Genomic DNA, 17,021 nt, shown 5'->3' with positions numbered 1-17,021 from the left:
TGACCGGGGTCAATTTGTAATGCGAGCAAGAAAGATTTTGACAGTATCTCTCTACACTAAGGTGTATAATGGAGTTGGGCGGGAGGGGGGGGGGGGGGGGCGCTAGGATTGACAGCCATCTTATCCAGGGGGAGGTGGAAAAACATACTCAGAAATCAGGGATGAGGAGCTGCACTTAGCATATGAAGGGAATGAACAGGATAAATAGCTTACAAGTTATCATATCAACGAATTTAAGTATAGCTCTATTATAAGATCACTTGGTAACCACTCACTACACGTCTTAATTCTGACATCTTTGCAGTGAACCCTCCTTCAATAAAGGAGAAAGACAAGCAATCTGCTGTCTATTGCTAAGACTAAAACGGCTTACTATGGCGACAAATCTTTCCAGGTTGTTGCACCAAAAGCCTGGAACGACTCATGAAATGTCATTACGCAGTTTTCCTCCCTGGATTGTTTTAAATCAAGACTAATTAAAACTTTTTAGCGTTTTTTAGAACAGGGTTTTCATGAACAAGACTGTAAAAGACATTGAGACCTCGATGTAATGTATAAGTCAGTTTAAATATTATATCCAGAATACTGTTAAACTCTACAATGACGTCTAGCTGTCTGCCTTCGGTATTTAGTTTAAGCAACCGGTAAATAGTTACCATAACAGAACACACATATCTATAAAATAGTAAATATCTCATTTCAATCTTTAATAGCCTGTGAAAGGTTAAAAATAACGGAGGAAAGCCTACAGTACCTTGACAGCCATACAGCTCCACTCTCATTGATATGTGGCCAAACCAAGCTTGTGGTAGAAAGCGGATGTAACGTGCCTTGATTGGCGGGCTTAATTCATGATATACCACAGTGTCCTGGTCGATGTTTCCAGTAAAATTCTAAATGGCAAAGATCGTAGCATGTATAAAGGACTTATCGTGGTCAGAATTGATCCCTACAACTTGGATTCTTTCATTAACCAAGTAATCTTCATCTTGTCTAACAACTAGAGAACATCAACATGCGTGGATAGGTGTCAAGACTAATTACTTTTTCAAAGAATTCCCAAGAAAATAAGCCATTTAATCTCCTTGCCGCTTGAAGGTGAATCCTCTATATTTTAAAACTGGCAAGAATTTGACCCAAGAAATGTAAGAAATGTAAGAAATGTAAGAAATGTAAAATAGTTTTTTTAGGTCGACATGTATTTCACCTTATATGCAGTTTTTCCTTGATCCCTATAGTACTGGAAGTTCACTCCATCGTTACTATACTGCAGTTTGTACTTGGTTACCCACTGGGGGTAATTGTTTCTTCCTTGCGTTGCTACACGTGTCACTTCGGTGTGCCGACTTCCCAGATCAATCTGGAACCATTGGTTAACATCGTTGCTGCGAGCAGACCAAGATCCCGCTTTGCCTGAAGTTGCTTTAAAATGAAGTCTCCCATGGATAACGGCATGACTGGAATCCAGTTGCGAAGAAGCACTTATTTGACCATCGGAGATTGAGCCATCTTCCATGCCAAGAGCGCCCAGACAAGCTAAAGATTTTATGTCGTCATTTATTTAAGAAATAAAAAACATTTTCCTTGTTTCTATCGAGCTGGGATGACGAGAATGCTGCGGGAACACGAGCCGATCGATGAGTGTTTCTACAGCTTTTTCGAGTTCTCCCAAACTTTCACGACTATGAGCTCGAGATTTCTATCACGCATAGCAGTCGAGAGCGAATAATCTAATTGTTTTAGTACAAATCTAGCAGTCGTTCAAAACTTTAATCTAAATCCTCTTCAAAGACACTTCGAAAACAGAAAGAAGCGACCCCCAGCGCACGCTGCTACGCTAGTCACTATCACAACAGAATAGATAGTGAGTAGCGTAGCCAATCAGAGAACGGCATTCATGATAGAACGCTAGTAGATTTATGCTAAAAGTCGATAGAAACACGAGGAAAATGGGTTTTTTTCATCTGCTTTTTTTGGTTAGAAAACAGACAAAAGAAAATAAGGAACAACATGACACGAGGATTTCTTTTTAATCCGCATTCAACGCGCGTATTTTTTTTGAGTTATTTTTTAAAACAAATAAGTAGATGAAGAAAATGATGATGTAAGGATTCTTAAATGGCTAGTTACAAAAGTATACGAGTTTTGTCACAGTCGAAAGGGTCAGTGTTTTGAATGTACCAGAAACTAAAATTTTTAAAGTTGTCCATTTTAAGCTTCCTTTGTTCATCTATTATTATTATTATCATCATCATCATCATTATCATTTTCATTATTATTATTATTATTATTATTGTTATTATTATCATTATTGTTCTCCATAGAGATAAAGGAAAAATATTCTACGCTACCTGGACAGCCATACAGCTCCACCCTCATCGATATGTGCCCATACCAAGCCTGTGGTTGGAAACGGATGAAACGAGCTCTGATTGGCGGGTTTAGTTCGTTAAAAATGATAGTATCTTCGTCTTTGTTTCCAGCAAAATCCTAAAACACAACCATTGTGAAAACATCGGTTGACGTCCCATCGACAAAGTTAAGTTAATCTTCGGTCAAGTGGGATTAACATTTCATTTGTTGACCGAGATAGGCCCCATTCTTTTCTATTGCAATCACAGAAAACTGTTCGTCATGGTCGAAACGTCGACAAGTAATGCTCGAATCATAGTTACCTAAACTTGCCTATTACTCTATTGTAGGATTCTAGCTTAATTTGTCTTTAATACTGATGCAGAAGTGAAAACAAGTGTTAGCAATTAGCCACTTTTTTTTCGTTTATGATAACGTCTCCTTGTACTGACATGAACCGATGGTTGATGTGTAGTTTGCCACGTACCCTTTTGTTGTATCACTGATAAATAAAAGTCTTAGAAAATGAGAATCCCCTTTAATCTGTTCACTTTATGACCTGCGAACGATTCCTTCAGTAGAACTGATATTCTTTAGTTACTTGACCCATCCACCACAACTTATGTTCTGCCGAACTATTTTGAATACTTAACTGTTAAGTCAGGGAGCTCTATAATAGATAGCAATAGAGCTGTTTCTTCACCAAATGATTCTATCAGAGCAGTACGACTATGTAATTTCAACTAAGATAGTTTTTTTTTCTCACTTAATGCAATTATAAGACGCGTTGACAAAAATATCTATATAAAGTTAATTTTTTCATCATAGCTGATAGAATTTATTTGCAGTAAGTTACTTTCTTCCTTCTTTTTGAGTGCAACTGAATTTTTTTTTAAATCTACGTATGTGACTCATATTCTACATTCAATTTATGCGATTGGACCTCTTGTTTTTTAACCTGGTCTCTTAATAAATTTGATTGTACCTCATGTGCAGGTTTTCCTTGGTCCCAGTAGTACTGGAAGTTCACTCCATCGTTACCATACATCAGTTTGTATCTGGTTACCCACTGACTGTGAGCATTTCTTCCTTGCGTTGCTACACGAGTCACTTTAGTGTACTGGCTACCCAGGTCAATTTGGAGCCATTGGAGAAGATCATTGCTGCCAGCAGACCAAGATCCCGCTTTAAAAAAGTTTCCTTGAAAGTGTAGTCTACCCTGGAAGGGGGCGTGACTGGAATCCCACTGAGAAGAAGCTTGAATTTGATTGTCAGTGATTGCACCGCTTTCCATGCCGAGAGCTTGCCAACATCCTAATGGTTTTCAAGAATCAATAGAAAGTAAATCAAACATTAAAACAGATTTAGAAAAAAATATTCATAACTGTTCTACTTATAGGTTTTCAATCAATTTTTAACCCTTTAATAGCAAATGCCACCGAAAACCAAGCAAAATTCAAATTTAGCGGCAGAAGTCGAAAAATTGATTTTTGTCTCTTTTCGTCCGCAAAAAGCCTTTAGGTAGATATGAAACGTGATGCAGGTTTTTGGAACTCGAAGCGCTTTAAATTCGAGAAAATCGAGGAAAACGATTTTCGCCTCGACGGTCACCAAAATGGCCAATCGCAGCGGCTTAAAATTAGTAATCTAAACTTAATTTGCGTTCGCGTGTAAAGACGAATCAACACTTATCGATACTTTTTCTTGAAAGACAAAGTATTCAGCTATCCAAAACAGGTTAGAAATTGACTTGAGCGCCATTTGAGAATAAACACACAACTTTTAAAGAAATCCCTTTCAGTCACTAGGTCGAATTCCTAATTTACGAATAAAATTCAGAGATATTTTTCGACATGTGCCATAACTCCAAATTCCTTGAAACTTCGCCTTTAGAGCACTTTTATGTTGTTGTAAAACATGTATTCAAATCAGCTTGGGTTATTTTTCGGGTGCTTTTTGAGGCCCGGCTGGAAAACCCTGATTTTGCCGAAAAGATCACGAAAAGTACACAATGGACTTCTGCTTGTTGGTCTGAGGGCAATCGGGTATAGGCGTTTAAAGTCCTTGTATTATTAGTCACTTGTACTTAACACTTTTATGTTGTTGTAAAACAAGTATCAAAATCAGCTTGGGTTATTCTTCGAATGGTTTTTAACGCGCCGCTGATATAACCGGATTTTAATGATCACATCAGCAAGAAGTAAACAGTAGACTGCTTGCGTGTTTTTCTGAGGCGAGGAGAGTCTGCTGAAGTAAAGCGGTTTAACTTCTTTTATTATCATATCTTCGTTCTGCAGGTCAATATGCTTCTTTGCAAGTAAAATAAAATGATAACATGAGTTTATTCGTGCATTCAAAACTACCTTCACTCCTTAGGAATATTTCAATCTTCTTACGTTAATTAGGTTACTGACAAACGGACAATGTGTAGATTTCACAACCACGGCACCGTAATTCTGACCAATTCAACCTGTTTAACTGTGTACATGTATTGATACAGTTACAGAGTTGCATTTACTTCAGTTCAATATGGAAAACGGGACTGCAAAGTAAATGCGAGCAGGCGCTTATTTTCCAACCTTCTAATGTAGAACGTGTCCGTTTAAAGCTGGGAAGGTAGAACGGAAGTATACAAACCTGCGCCGAAAAAAACAACATTGGAGATTTCTGCTGGCAATCGAGTATGGCTAACTGTCGTGGGTCGTGGGTCGTGGGTGGAAGTCGTGGGTCGTGGATGTGGGTGTGGGTAAAAGTCGTGGGTATCAACCCCCCCCCCCCCCCCCCAAAAAAAAATTGAAAAATAATTAAAAAACATAAATCAATAAATAGAAACAAACAAACAAAAAAAAATTAAAAAACAACACCATTACTATGGGCTCCTTTAGTTACTTACATCATTTGTGATGTGCATTTTAATGATGATGAAAAAACATGCGTTGTATGACGAGACAAAAAGAAACATTGATACGAGCAAAATATATTACATAGTCTATGGCACGCAAACTTCAAACACACCTCAGTGGGCAACTCCGCTGACAACTGCACCACCAATCTAGCATCGCAGGTTCAAGTCTAGCTTTACCTCTCCCTAATTATTTCTCCAGCACGCCCCTCTCCCCTAGCAATCGCCTCCTGTTACCCCCTTGGCCATTTATACAGTAAGCAGTACCCAGTCCTGTTAATTCCTGGACCATGTCCTACGCGGCGGGGCATCGTTGCGTGACCACATGCCATCCGGATGTCGTGTAAAGCGATACGACATAGGGCAAATGTCGCAATGAGTTTTAAAACTTATTATTTATTCAGTAAATATCTCCTTTGGCTACTAGGTATCTTAAATTAATTATTGGAAGGCCACGCAGTAAAACGTTTTCAATTTCCTGTTTCGCCTTGGTGTGAAATCGACATCTCGTCACAAATGTCTGGCATTCGAAGCGATAAAACATACGCGGATTAAATAAAGTCACTTTGGCGTTGAGATTGAACTGTTTTACCGTTACATTACAGGCGCAAGCAAACAATTTTCTTATTACTACAAAGAACTCATAATATAAGGACTTAAATGTCTGTACCCGCTTGCCCTCCGACAATCACGCAGAAGTCCATTGCTTACTTTTCGTCATCTTTTATGTAAAATCAGGTTTTTCAGCCGGGCCTCACAAAGCACTCGAAAAATAACTCAAGCTGATTTGAATACATGTTTTACAACAACATAAAAGTGCTCTAAAGGCGAAGTTTCAAGGAATTTGGAGTTATGGCACATGTCGAAAAATATCTCTGAATTTTATTCGTAAATTAGGAATTCGACCTAGTAACTGAAAGGGATTTTCTTTTTTTTAAAAATGTGTGTTTATTCTCAAATGGCGCTCAAGTCAATTTCTAACCTGTTTTGGATAGCTGAATACTTCGTCCTTCGAAAAAAAGTATTCATAAGTTTTGGCTTTCCTCTACACGCGAACGCAAATCAAGTTCAGATTACTAATTTTAAGCCGTTGCGATCGGCCATTTTGACGACCTTCGAGGCGAAAATCGTTTTGCTCGATTTTCTCGAATTTAAGAGGCTGTCTCTGTAAAAACCGACCACTGATTTCACGTCGAAAATTCGATTTTTTTCAGAAGCTGGGATTTCGAAGCCCTTACCTAGTCAATCACTAAAATGAGTTTTATTTGATTAAAAATTCTAATTGAAGTTTTCTAGGATTGATTGAAGTCCGGTCCGATCGACACAAGTTGCATGCCTGCCGAAACTGGAAAAATAGCACATATTGCCGGCACTCTAAAAAAAAATAATATTCGCTCAAAAGTCCCAATTCTTTTTTTCAACCATAGATATATCATAGCAGTTTGTTTAGCTATGTTGAAATTATAATTTAATGTTGTTCCTTCAACGGTTAAAAGAAGATTTTCTACCCGTTAAATCGAGTTTTGAACCAAACGCGAACATAGCTCTACTTTGAAGGCACGTTTTAAAAATGTGGTACCTGTTTGAAACTGCTGAACTACATGAATGGAAAGTATAAATGTTCCTTAATTTAAAACAATAATAAAATATGTCTGCCCACTAGGTTTTCGAAACTAACGACCGCTTAAAGTTCAGGAAATTTTGAAAATACTGCAGTGAGTAGCCAACACACTCGCCTTCGTAAAGTGCTCCGATGAATTCACGTAAATCTCTTACCTGGCTTCAAGATTATAGTTTTGGTCCTTTGAAGCGATCCTTGAAACCTAGGTAGCGTTAAAACTGCCAGCTTTTCCTCCCAGCTGTAGGTTTGTATATAAAGAACCTTTATACGTTCCTTATCTGTGTCGAGCGTGACGGTCACACACTTCGATGTTCTTTGTATTACTGACCATTGTTTTCCTCGAAGCCGGTTTAATCATGTAGAGTCCTCTTGAAAGGTTTGTAAGGGCACTCTTTTGGACAACTCTCGGCACACTTACATGTATGAACAGTAAACGGTGATCCGGGAAGCCAAGGTAGGATTGATAAATGCCACGGCCATTTTGTGTTTACAACAGGTGTTTTAGTTCCTCACCTTCCCGTGAGTATAACGGGAATCAATGATGTGATACTCACGGGAAGATTGGAAACTAAAACACCTGTTGTAAACACAAAATGGCCGCTTATTCCCACAAGATCATTCACTTATATTTGAAGAAATATCTCGAACACTCAATACCGTCTTTGACCACACTTTTAGACACCGAGGAGAGAGTTGAAAATACGACGCGCAGAGGAGTATTTTTGACGAACTCCGAGCTCTTTGGAAATGGTGGTCAAATACTGTCTTGAGAGTTCGATATATCTTCTCAATCGTACGTAAAAATCTATGCTTTTAAGATCAGATAACCAAACACCGCCGCGGTCATGATTTTTCCTTTGATTAAACTTGGTGAATCATTAATGAGTTTGAGAATATCAGTTTTACAGTTTTCATTGAAATAGTAATGAAAAACATTACCTTGCACAGTACCTATAGGACACCCGTATAGCTCCACTCTCATTGATATGTGCCCCCACCAATCTACTGGATGGAAACGGATGAAACGTGCGGCCAGGTTTGATGGGTTTAGGTAATGACGGACAACAGTGTTCCGGTCTCTATTTCCATCAAAAATCTAAATCAGATAGATGTCAAACTGTAAGCGTTTATATAACATGGTACGTTCATGTCCATCGTGCATCCATAACTCAAAAGATGCACACCCGCGTTCAATGGTCGCAAACTGCAACACCAACTAGAATTATAAGTTTTTTTCGTTCGCTCTGGGGTGACGAGACTGCGCATTAATGACTTGAAATCATCTTTAAACTTCTTAACTAAACAACAACAACAACAACAACAACAACAATAACAATAAACATGGAGACCGCTTTTATTTAGCCGCCTTCTCACCTTGACGTGAGACCCATTCTCTCTGTAGTCCTGAAAGCTCAGTCCATCGTCACGGAACGTTAACCTGTACCTGGTCACCCACTGATCATGATCACTTCTTCCTTGCGTTGCTATGCCTGTCACATTGAGCAGCGGACCCAAGAAGACCTCGAGCCATGGATTAAAATCATTTCTACCAGCTGACCAAGATCCCGACTTCATTGGAATTGGTTGAAAGTTAAGTCTGCCCTGGAAGGCTTCATGACTGGAATCCCATATTGAGGAAGCTGTAACTTGTGCATCAGAAATTGCGCCGGTTCTCATCCCCAGAGCTTCTTGGCATTCTAAAACGTTAATTGTCATTGAATGAGAGCAGGTAAGTTGATCTGAATTGAACTGATTTCATCAATTTTTAAAGAGACTCAGATCATGGTATCTTAGGTAATTCTGTTTATTATTGTTTAACTATGACTTCAAATTGGATGAGTAGCAGTCTTTTATGGGGAAAATGTGGGCCCAGTATCAAAGAAGGATGATTTCCTTGCAGTATAAGTAAAACCTTATACACGCTGAGATAAACTTGAAAATAGGCCTACTACGACGGTTGGTCGCGTGACGTGCTTTTCAAGAACACACTTATTTATTGATTGGTAATTCATAATGTTACCAGAAATGAGAAGAAGATTCAGTAATAAGTTTACAAGCATATTTTCAGGTTTATATCCTTCAAGAGGAAATTTTGATGGATGTTTGAAACTAGGAGGATTTATATCGGAAAAAGACACTTTGCCCTCCAGTCACTTTCCGTACAAATCCGTGTAATTTTGCAAATTTTCAAGCTGCTTTTGACTAGTCTTGCCTTTCGATTTAAGTGCTTAGAATTTTCCATTATTCTTAATATTTTACCCCTTTTTCTAACTCTAATAGGTATATGCCAATAGCTTCCTTCTGTAGTGAGAAATAACGGGAACGATTTCTGTAGGACAAAGCTTCCTTGCCTCGGTAGTGAGCCCTCTAATTTTTTGCAATATTTAAATCGGCATTAAATCTCACCCTTACACGGCTACTTCTCAGTCCATTCTGACCAGTTGGTAAGAGCTGAAATTGCTTAAAATTGGGTGAGCTTAGGTGAGCTGTAGTGCTGATCTATCATAGTTTTCTCCCGAGATTTCTGGAATTTTAGATTAAATGGTTCGCATCTCGGCAATTTAACAATTTGTGACTTTTTCCCATTTGCTCCCGGTATTGAAATCTCCGAATTTTTGGTTGAATGGCAGGCACCCATCCAGCTTCACGAGATTAAAAATATGCATCCACCTGAAGGGCCACCAGGCTCACACACCTTATGGTATAATCTTGTTTATCGAGAATAATTTATAATCTTCCTACCTTCTTGACAACCATAGAGCTCAACCCTCATTGATATGGCTTTATTCCAAGCCACTGGTCGAAAACGAATAAAACGTGCCCCGATTGGTGGGTTTAACTCATGATAAACAACAGTGTCTTCGTCTGTGTTTCCATCAAATTCCTGAAAAGGGAAAATGGTAATGCATGATTTTCAAATACTATTGCTTTAGAGTGAGTACATGAAAAGAACAGGCAGAACCAAGGAGGATGTGATACAGCTCAAATCCCTTATTTCGCTAAAACTTGCCAAAAATGTTAGGTTTGAAGAGTAAATAATTAGGCCAAAAAAGAGTCAAAATATTTTATTTCCTTCAAGTTAGAGGAACCTCTGCAAAAATGGCTAATTGAACCAATTACACACTCTTAAACTTCCAATCCATATCTTCCAGTTTCCACGACTAAACTAGTCGAACAACCCTCGGACGTGATTTACGAGAAGTCTTAAACAATTCCCAATATAAAACTGTTTGAAATAATTACAAGAGCACCGCTGCAATCCATAGTGATAACGCGGACTCTAATTGAAGCAGATCTGTCAGAACAATTTGATCAAACATTCGTTAGGGAATTCTACATCACTCACCTTATTTGTGGTTTGGTGGAAGTTTACTCCATCGTTACCATACTGAAGCATGTACCGTCTTACCCACTGAGTATGACCGCCATTTTGTCCTTGCGTTGCTATACGTGTCACTTTAGTAAACTGACTTCCAAGATCAATCTGAAGCCATTGCTTGCGATCACTTTGAGCAGCTGACCAAGCTCCCTCTTTTGTTGCAGTTGCTTGAAAGTAGAGTCTTCCCTGGATGGCTGCATTATCGCCATCCAATTCAGAAGAGGCGCTAATTTGTCCGTCAAGGATTGCACCGTTTTCCATACCGAGAGCTTCTTGGCAATCTAAAAAATTTATGGAATCGATGCAAATAGTTTATTTTGGTACGACTTTTAATAATAATGAGCCTCCGTTCGTATTTATTACTGCCGATACACTGGAATCCTTAAGTTTGAAAAAAAAAACACAAGTTGTTGATTTTACTAATTTTTCGCAGTTACTCACCAAATTTAGAGACACGTCCTTATTTGCGAGACAAAGCATGCGTCGCTCGCTAACAACGTTTTCCCTTTCAAAACTACATAGGTGGTCTCTATTAATATTGTAACGTTTTACAAAAAATAGTATCACTTGCTTCTATAAAGCTTCAGTCAAATGATACAGGCTTTCTATGAAGAAAAAAAGGCTTTATTATTTGACTAGACAGGTAGGAATCCGATTATCGTCTCTACCAAACATTTCCATGTTGTTATTTGCTTGTTTAAATGACATGCACAGTTCTAAAAGCATTTCGTTACCTACAAGTCCCTAAAGGCTACCGATAACTTCTCACATTAAAAATGTCAGATATCAGACACTAGGTCATTTGATAATGCAATTCAAGAGTTTTGATTGTTATAGCCATCATGGTACATGAGCCATTAAACCGTGCTCTACAAAATAACATGGTAAGCGTACGCATGATTTTTCAGCGCGTTTTTATTTTTATTTTATTTTAGATTTCCATATTTTGGGGGCGTTGTTAATAAGACGATTATTCCACTCGCGCTTGTTGGATATGAGATGGTTAAAGCAAACTCGGCGCTTTGTGCCTCGTTGACCATCTACCATCTCATATCCAATGCGCGCTCGTGGAATAAATGTGAAATATCGTCATATTCTTATAAGATTAAATTTGGAAATACAGTTAACAATAAAGATTAGCGAAAAAACTGAGCAACGACGTTTCGGTGTCATCCTGGCACCATTTTCAAGTTAAAAAATATTTGTGCGAAAAGTAAACTAATTTATACCAATGGTAGAGGTGCGAAATTGAATAAATTAAATTAAGATTAAGATAGCTGTTCAGTGTTCATGTTCATTCCAATAAGGTGTCAAACACTGGTAATGAGTTCAGTGTCTGTTCAAAGCCTAAACAAATACTTTTGCGCGACTGGAGTCTGACTGTGTGTTAAGGCTCGGTTTCTTCTTGCGAATCCACAACATTTCGTGGATCAAGCAATCGAACTTTCCCTGACATTTCTTTAGGATCTTAAAGTTGTTAGTCAGGTCACCAACTGTATCAACTCGGTGTTCATTTTGAAGGTGTTTTCCGATGGCGGTAAATCGGTGTTCCTCAATGCGCTTGTAAAGATGACGGCTAGTGTCTAGTGTCTAGACGGCTAGTGACCTGACTAACAACTTTAAGATCCTAAAGAAATGTCAGGGAAAGTTCGATTGCTTGATCCACGAAATGTTGTGGATTCGCAAGAAGAAACCGAGCCTTAACACACAGTCAGACTCCAGTCGCGCAAAAGTATTTGTTTAGGCTTTGAACAGACACTGAACTCATTACCAGTGTTTGACACCTCATTGGAATGAACATGAACACTGAACAGCTATCTTAATCTTAATTTAATTTATTCAATTTCGCACCTCTACCATTGGTATAAATTAGTTTACTTTTCGCACAAATATTTTTTAACTTGAAAATGGTGCCAGGATGACACCGAAACGTCGTTGCTCAGTTTTTCCGCTAATCTTTATTGTTAACTATATCGTCATATGACAAGAAAAATAATCGCAGTTTAATTGCAAAAAGATTTTGTGTGTTTGCCAAATTAAAAGGCAAAATCCTAACCTCTGCGACATCCATACAGCTCCACCCTCATTGAGATGTACCCATGCCACGCCTGTGGTAAAAAGCGGACGTAGCGTGCTCTGATCGGAGGATTTAGCTCATGGTAGACAACAGTGCTCTGGTCTGCGTTTCCCGCAAAATCCTATATTAGAGAGATCGTAATTTTTTGGAATACATCATTTTAAACATTGCAAACGCCTAAAAATTAGAAATCCATCTTCCACCTTAACTTTGAAAACCTTTTTCCTTCAAAACCTTTTGCCTTAAGAATATTCGCGACCTAAATTAAGGTAGCTAAATTACTCGTTTGGAGCTGAGTTATCCAATCTAGGCTGTTTTACCCGAAGAAAGATTGGGGCAATGCCCCTCTGAAATTGTTTTCTCATTCTAATATGCTATTGTCGTTAACGTTATTGTTGTTGTTATAATATCCTTCTCTTACACCAAAGTTCAAGGTCCTATAAACGTATTCTACCTTGTTTCCAGTTTGTCTTAGCTTTGTATAATAGTGGAATTTCACTCCATCGTTACTGAACTGCAGTTTGTACTTGGTTACCCACTGAGGCGGATCATTTCTACCTTGCGTTGCTACACGTGTCACTTTAGTGTTCGAACAGCCCAGATCAACCTGGAACCATTGACTGGGATCATTGCTGAGAGCTGACCAAGACCCTGCTTTGTTTCCAGTTGCTTTCAAGTTTAATCTGCCTTGGGTGGCAGCGTGACTGGCATCCAGTTGCGATGAGGCAGTAATCTGTCTGTCAGAGATCTCACCGTTTTCCATGCCGAGATCTTTTTGACATTCTAAATATTTCATGGAATAAATGCATTTTATGGAAAAAATACATTTCAACAGGCCAGGTAACAAAAATGAAAAACAAACGAACAAACAAACAAACAAACAGACAAACAAACTTGGCGTAAACCAGAAGTAATGGAGGAATATGGCCAATCATTTAGAAACCCAGTCATTAAAAAGAATCTAGTGTCTACCTTATTACCTTCATTTTGTTTCCAAGGAATTTGTTTACATGGCTCTTTAGTGAAGGAAACGTCATCAATAGCTAAAAACTGTCTACCATTGAAACCAACGAAATAAATCTATAACAAAATGCAGGAAAAGTAGTCAAAAAAAAAGGCTATCAAAAAAGTAGTCAAAAATACTTTTCAAAATAGGCTAGATCGAATTTAATCAATATTTACTTTAATGGCTTAAAGAAAATAGTTTAACAGCGACCAGTGGAAGAATTGGAGAGCTAAAGCTGTTACAGGGAAATTAAATGATCTAAGGTACATTTTTCGCAAATCTTTGCTCACAGTTAAACAAGAGGAGTAAACAATCATGGTTTACTTGGAGTGTGAGTAGTAGGAGGTTTCTTAATACCTTTGAATTAGTGGAATTTCTAGATAGGGGCATCTGTGTATACTGCGCCTTATGTGTCACGTCATCCGCAAAGAAAAGGAGCGTCACTTGGTTTGACGTTGATGTCCTTAGTAAGACCATTAACGACGCTGTATGCCAGTCTCGCGCGTCCTTAGCGCCAATGAAATACCAGAAACGTAAACACTTCCATTCGTAATCATGGATGTTGATGACCGGAGATGAGAGGGTTGAAGGCAGGTCAGAAGCTCCAGCAGGGAGAGAAGCAACGAATCCACCTTATAACAGAATGTCACATGATGTATTGGTCAGTGCTAACTAAGTGTTCTCACTAGGCCCACTAATTTCAATTAGCAAAGCATGTCTATCAATTCTGATAGCCATGCCTACTTCTGTTCCTAATTTACGGATCATTCTATTTTTCTCTATTGTCCAATGGCTAATTTTCATTTGCTCATCTTCGACATCAATTTGACAATCACTTATTTTTCATACCTTATTACTCAAACCTCCTTAACATAAATATGTTGTAAAACATCCAAATACATTGTGACTTACGGAAAAGAGCGCCTACCAGATGTTTCAAATGCCTCTATGCGTGTTGTTAGAACCCATCCCTGTTGAGCATCCCAATCACACATACTCTCTTCAAAGTCGCAGTCTGGACTTGCTGGAGAATAAGACAAAAATCGTTACTACTGCCGTCGGGGAGAGAAATACCATTTTAAAGTCAGAATTCCTTCTATGCGAATTAGCTAGGCATTTGGTATTTGTGAACAGTGGAATGTTGTTTACATATCGCAGTTGAAAACAAACGGTGACGTCGCCCTTGAATCGAAAGTAATTAGCGAAAATTGGGATGAGAGAATTATTGATTTGTAGTTTACATTTACACAACTTACCCTGTTTTATAATTTCTTCACAGTCTCCATCCACCACCGTTAAGTCATCTACTGCAATATCACCTCTACTGCCATTACCGACTGTTCCTTCTATTACAAACTAACGGAAATACAAAAATGCCATTGTTACATTGGTTCCAATGGAGCGTTTTCTAGCATGTTTTTAGTACAACTGGAAACAAATTATTTGGTCACAGAGTATTGTAGCCATTTTATCCGTAACTAATCCACAAACTACATTATGTACGTTATAACTACCAGAGATCGGTTTCCAAATGAGGGTCGTAAAACCAAAACCAAAGTAATTACTAATCAGTCTTATAGGTTGCCTTGACAGCTTACTGTATATAGACTTGTACTATTCAGAGCCATCTGTCCAAATCTCCAGCGGTTTCCTTGATCTCCTGAGAGCCTCCAGACGAGTGTTTCTGATTGGTTATTTTTCAGATAAATACTCAGACTGCCAACATGTAACCCGTGCATGTGATACCAGAATTGAACACAAACTGCTTCACTGGGTTCTATCTCGTCGCTTAACAGCCTCGCCTCGTCTCCCGGGTTTCTCTGAGAAGCTTCAATGAAGATGTACGATCCTGCAAAATAGAAACTCTGTTAAAGTTTATGTATAAAGAGAAAGGCTCGGGATTTTTCCGCATTCGTACTGCTGTTAGTAGTAACATATTCACTATGCTAACTAGTGAAACAAAATAATTGGTTTGGTCGCGAAAAAAGATTTTAGTCATTTTACAATGCAACGAAGAGTTTAACTCAACCAAGTAGAGCTCACATGTAAATGACACTTATCCGTCTTATGCATTGTTTTTATTGTCTTACTTTTCTTACTATTATTCTATGGCTAGCTCCGTGAGCGGGAAAGATGAACCAAATTCGGTGCTGTGATAACTGTTTTACAATTTATGAACAAAATTTAGTAAAACATGATCGCTTTCGACAATGATAAACACAAGAGAAACACCAAAGGTAGTTGCTGACGAAAACTGTTATGAAAAGGTCAAGAAACGTTTGTTTATCGCTTGTTTGAGAAATTTGTCATTGCCTCTTTAACTTACAAGAGAGACACTTGTGAATTGTCTTACCATCTTTACTGAACGTGGAGTGATCATAACTCGGTCCAGTCTTTTCCGTTGGTGTCTGGCCTGAGCCCACGGTCCAGTAAAAGGTCGCATTCCTATCAGGTTTCAATCCACACTGTCCAGTTTGAAAACTGCAATGACCTGTTTGAGACCAATCGAGTGAGGAAGGTTACGAGCAATGAAAGGCGGAAGACCAAAACGAGTGAACGACAGTGCGAGAATAATTAACTTCTTCCTCAGTTTCATTTTGGAACCTCAACGGAGGACTTTCAATAGACAATTAGAAACAAAACGCTTAAAGCAATGAGCTGTTAAATCGTTGATATATATATATTGATGCAGTAAAAATCTGCGAAACTGTTAGTCAACAAAAAAACAATTTATTGAGTTGATAACATAAATTAGCAGTACGGGACTAGTCATGAAGACGGACGCAACGCTTCATTTCACACTGAACATTTTTACATCTGTTACTTCTACATCGAAAAAAATTTACTCCGACGTCAACGCTCAAGAGAGCTCTGCTACAAATCCACAACTCGATTTGTATAATTAAATTTCTCTAGTCTCTTGGGATGTTTCACTCTGCACCCTTTATATTGAGATGGATAACACAACGGTTTGTACACACAGTGTTCTGCAAAAGTAATATAAACGAGTTTCGTGGAATTTTGCTCATTGTTGTCAAGAAATTTCGTTGAAACAACAATATGATTTCGCCAAAAAGACCTTAAATTCTGTGGAAACGAAGAATTGCAAAATTGAATGTTTGGAAGTAGAACTTCAGAGTGCGAAAATAGACCATTGTATAGTTGTTCGCTCAATGACTTGGCCTTTGAATGACAGTGAGGCTGGAGGTGATCTTGTTTTGATACAGACCTCATTGATTTTGCCGTGTAAATCACGTTGTTCTTATGCTAACTAGTTGGCATTTAAATGAGAAAAGCAGAGAGGTCTGTATCAAAGCGAGGTCGCTTGCATTCATAGGTCAGGTAACTAAGCACATAACTGTAAAATGGCCTATTCGTGACAGCGAAATGTCGCAGTCATTTTCTGCTTTGTGTTTTCATATCTGTTCTGATGTGATATCAAATAGCGCTCGTTTGTCATGTTATAATGCGTTTCATGTCGTAGCCACACTTTAACGAAGCCATCCATTCATTGGATATTGTTTTTGCGAAATGTGCGATTCAACATTTCGCATAAACAATATCGGATATTGTTTATGCGAAATGTGCGATTACTATGACAGAGTAAAATAAAGTCAACAGAGATTTTTTCTTCAAGCTTTCTTAAATCATGCTAAAACTGACAATTGCATTTCAAACCATCTT

General features: G+C 38.3%; 1 protein-coding gene across 1 annotated transcript in view; it reads right to left on the bottom strand.

The window, feature by feature from the left end:
- LOC110052543 (uncharacterized) overlaps positions 1 to 17,021 on the bottom strand; it is a 63,742-nt gene that overhangs the window by 21,761 nt on the left and 24,960 nt on the right. Inside the window, exons 29-44 of the mRNA XM_089285765.1 lie at positions 15,691 to 15,828; positions 14,936 to 15,186; positions 14,594 to 14,693; positions 14,266 to 14,361; positions 13,695 to 13,969; positions 13,312 to 13,411; positions 12,786 to 13,114; positions 12,311 to 12,452; positions 10,222 to 10,535; positions 9,618 to 9,759; positions 8,250 to 8,572; positions 7,815 to 7,971; positions 3,338 to 3,666; positions 2,352 to 2,490; positions 1,208 to 1,536; positions 755 to 893 (exon numbers count right to left, since the gene is read on the bottom strand). Of these exons, the coding sequence (XP_089141891.1) occupies positions 755 to 893; positions 1,208 to 1,536; positions 2,352 to 2,490; positions 3,338 to 3,666; positions 7,815 to 7,971; positions 8,250 to 8,572; positions 9,618 to 9,759; positions 10,222 to 10,535; positions 12,311 to 12,452; positions 12,786 to 13,114; positions 13,312 to 13,411; positions 13,695 to 13,969; positions 14,266 to 14,361; positions 14,594 to 14,693; positions 14,936 to 15,186; positions 15,691 to 15,828 (3,303 nt within the window). The remainder of the gene's footprint in view (positions 1 to 754; positions 894 to 1,207; positions 1,537 to 2,351; positions 2,491 to 3,337; positions 3,667 to 7,814; positions 7,972 to 8,249; positions 8,573 to 9,617; positions 9,760 to 10,221; positions 10,536 to 12,310; positions 12,453 to 12,785; positions 13,115 to 13,311; positions 13,412 to 13,694; positions 13,970 to 14,265; positions 14,362 to 14,593; positions 14,694 to 14,935; positions 15,187 to 15,690; positions 15,829 to 17,021) is intronic.

The sequence above is a fragment of the Orbicella faveolata genome, unplaced genomic scaffold (genome assembly GCF_042242905.1).
Source record: "Orbicella faveolata isolate gen_17 unplaced genomic scaffold, um_ofav_v1 contig_13, whole genome shotgun sequence".
Classification (NCBI taxonomy): Eukaryota; Metazoa; Cnidaria; class Anthozoa; order Scleractinia; family Merulinidae; genus Orbicella; species Orbicella faveolata.
Note: the sequence above shows the minus strand (reverse complement) of the source record. Positions and strands in the feature narration are given on the sequence as shown.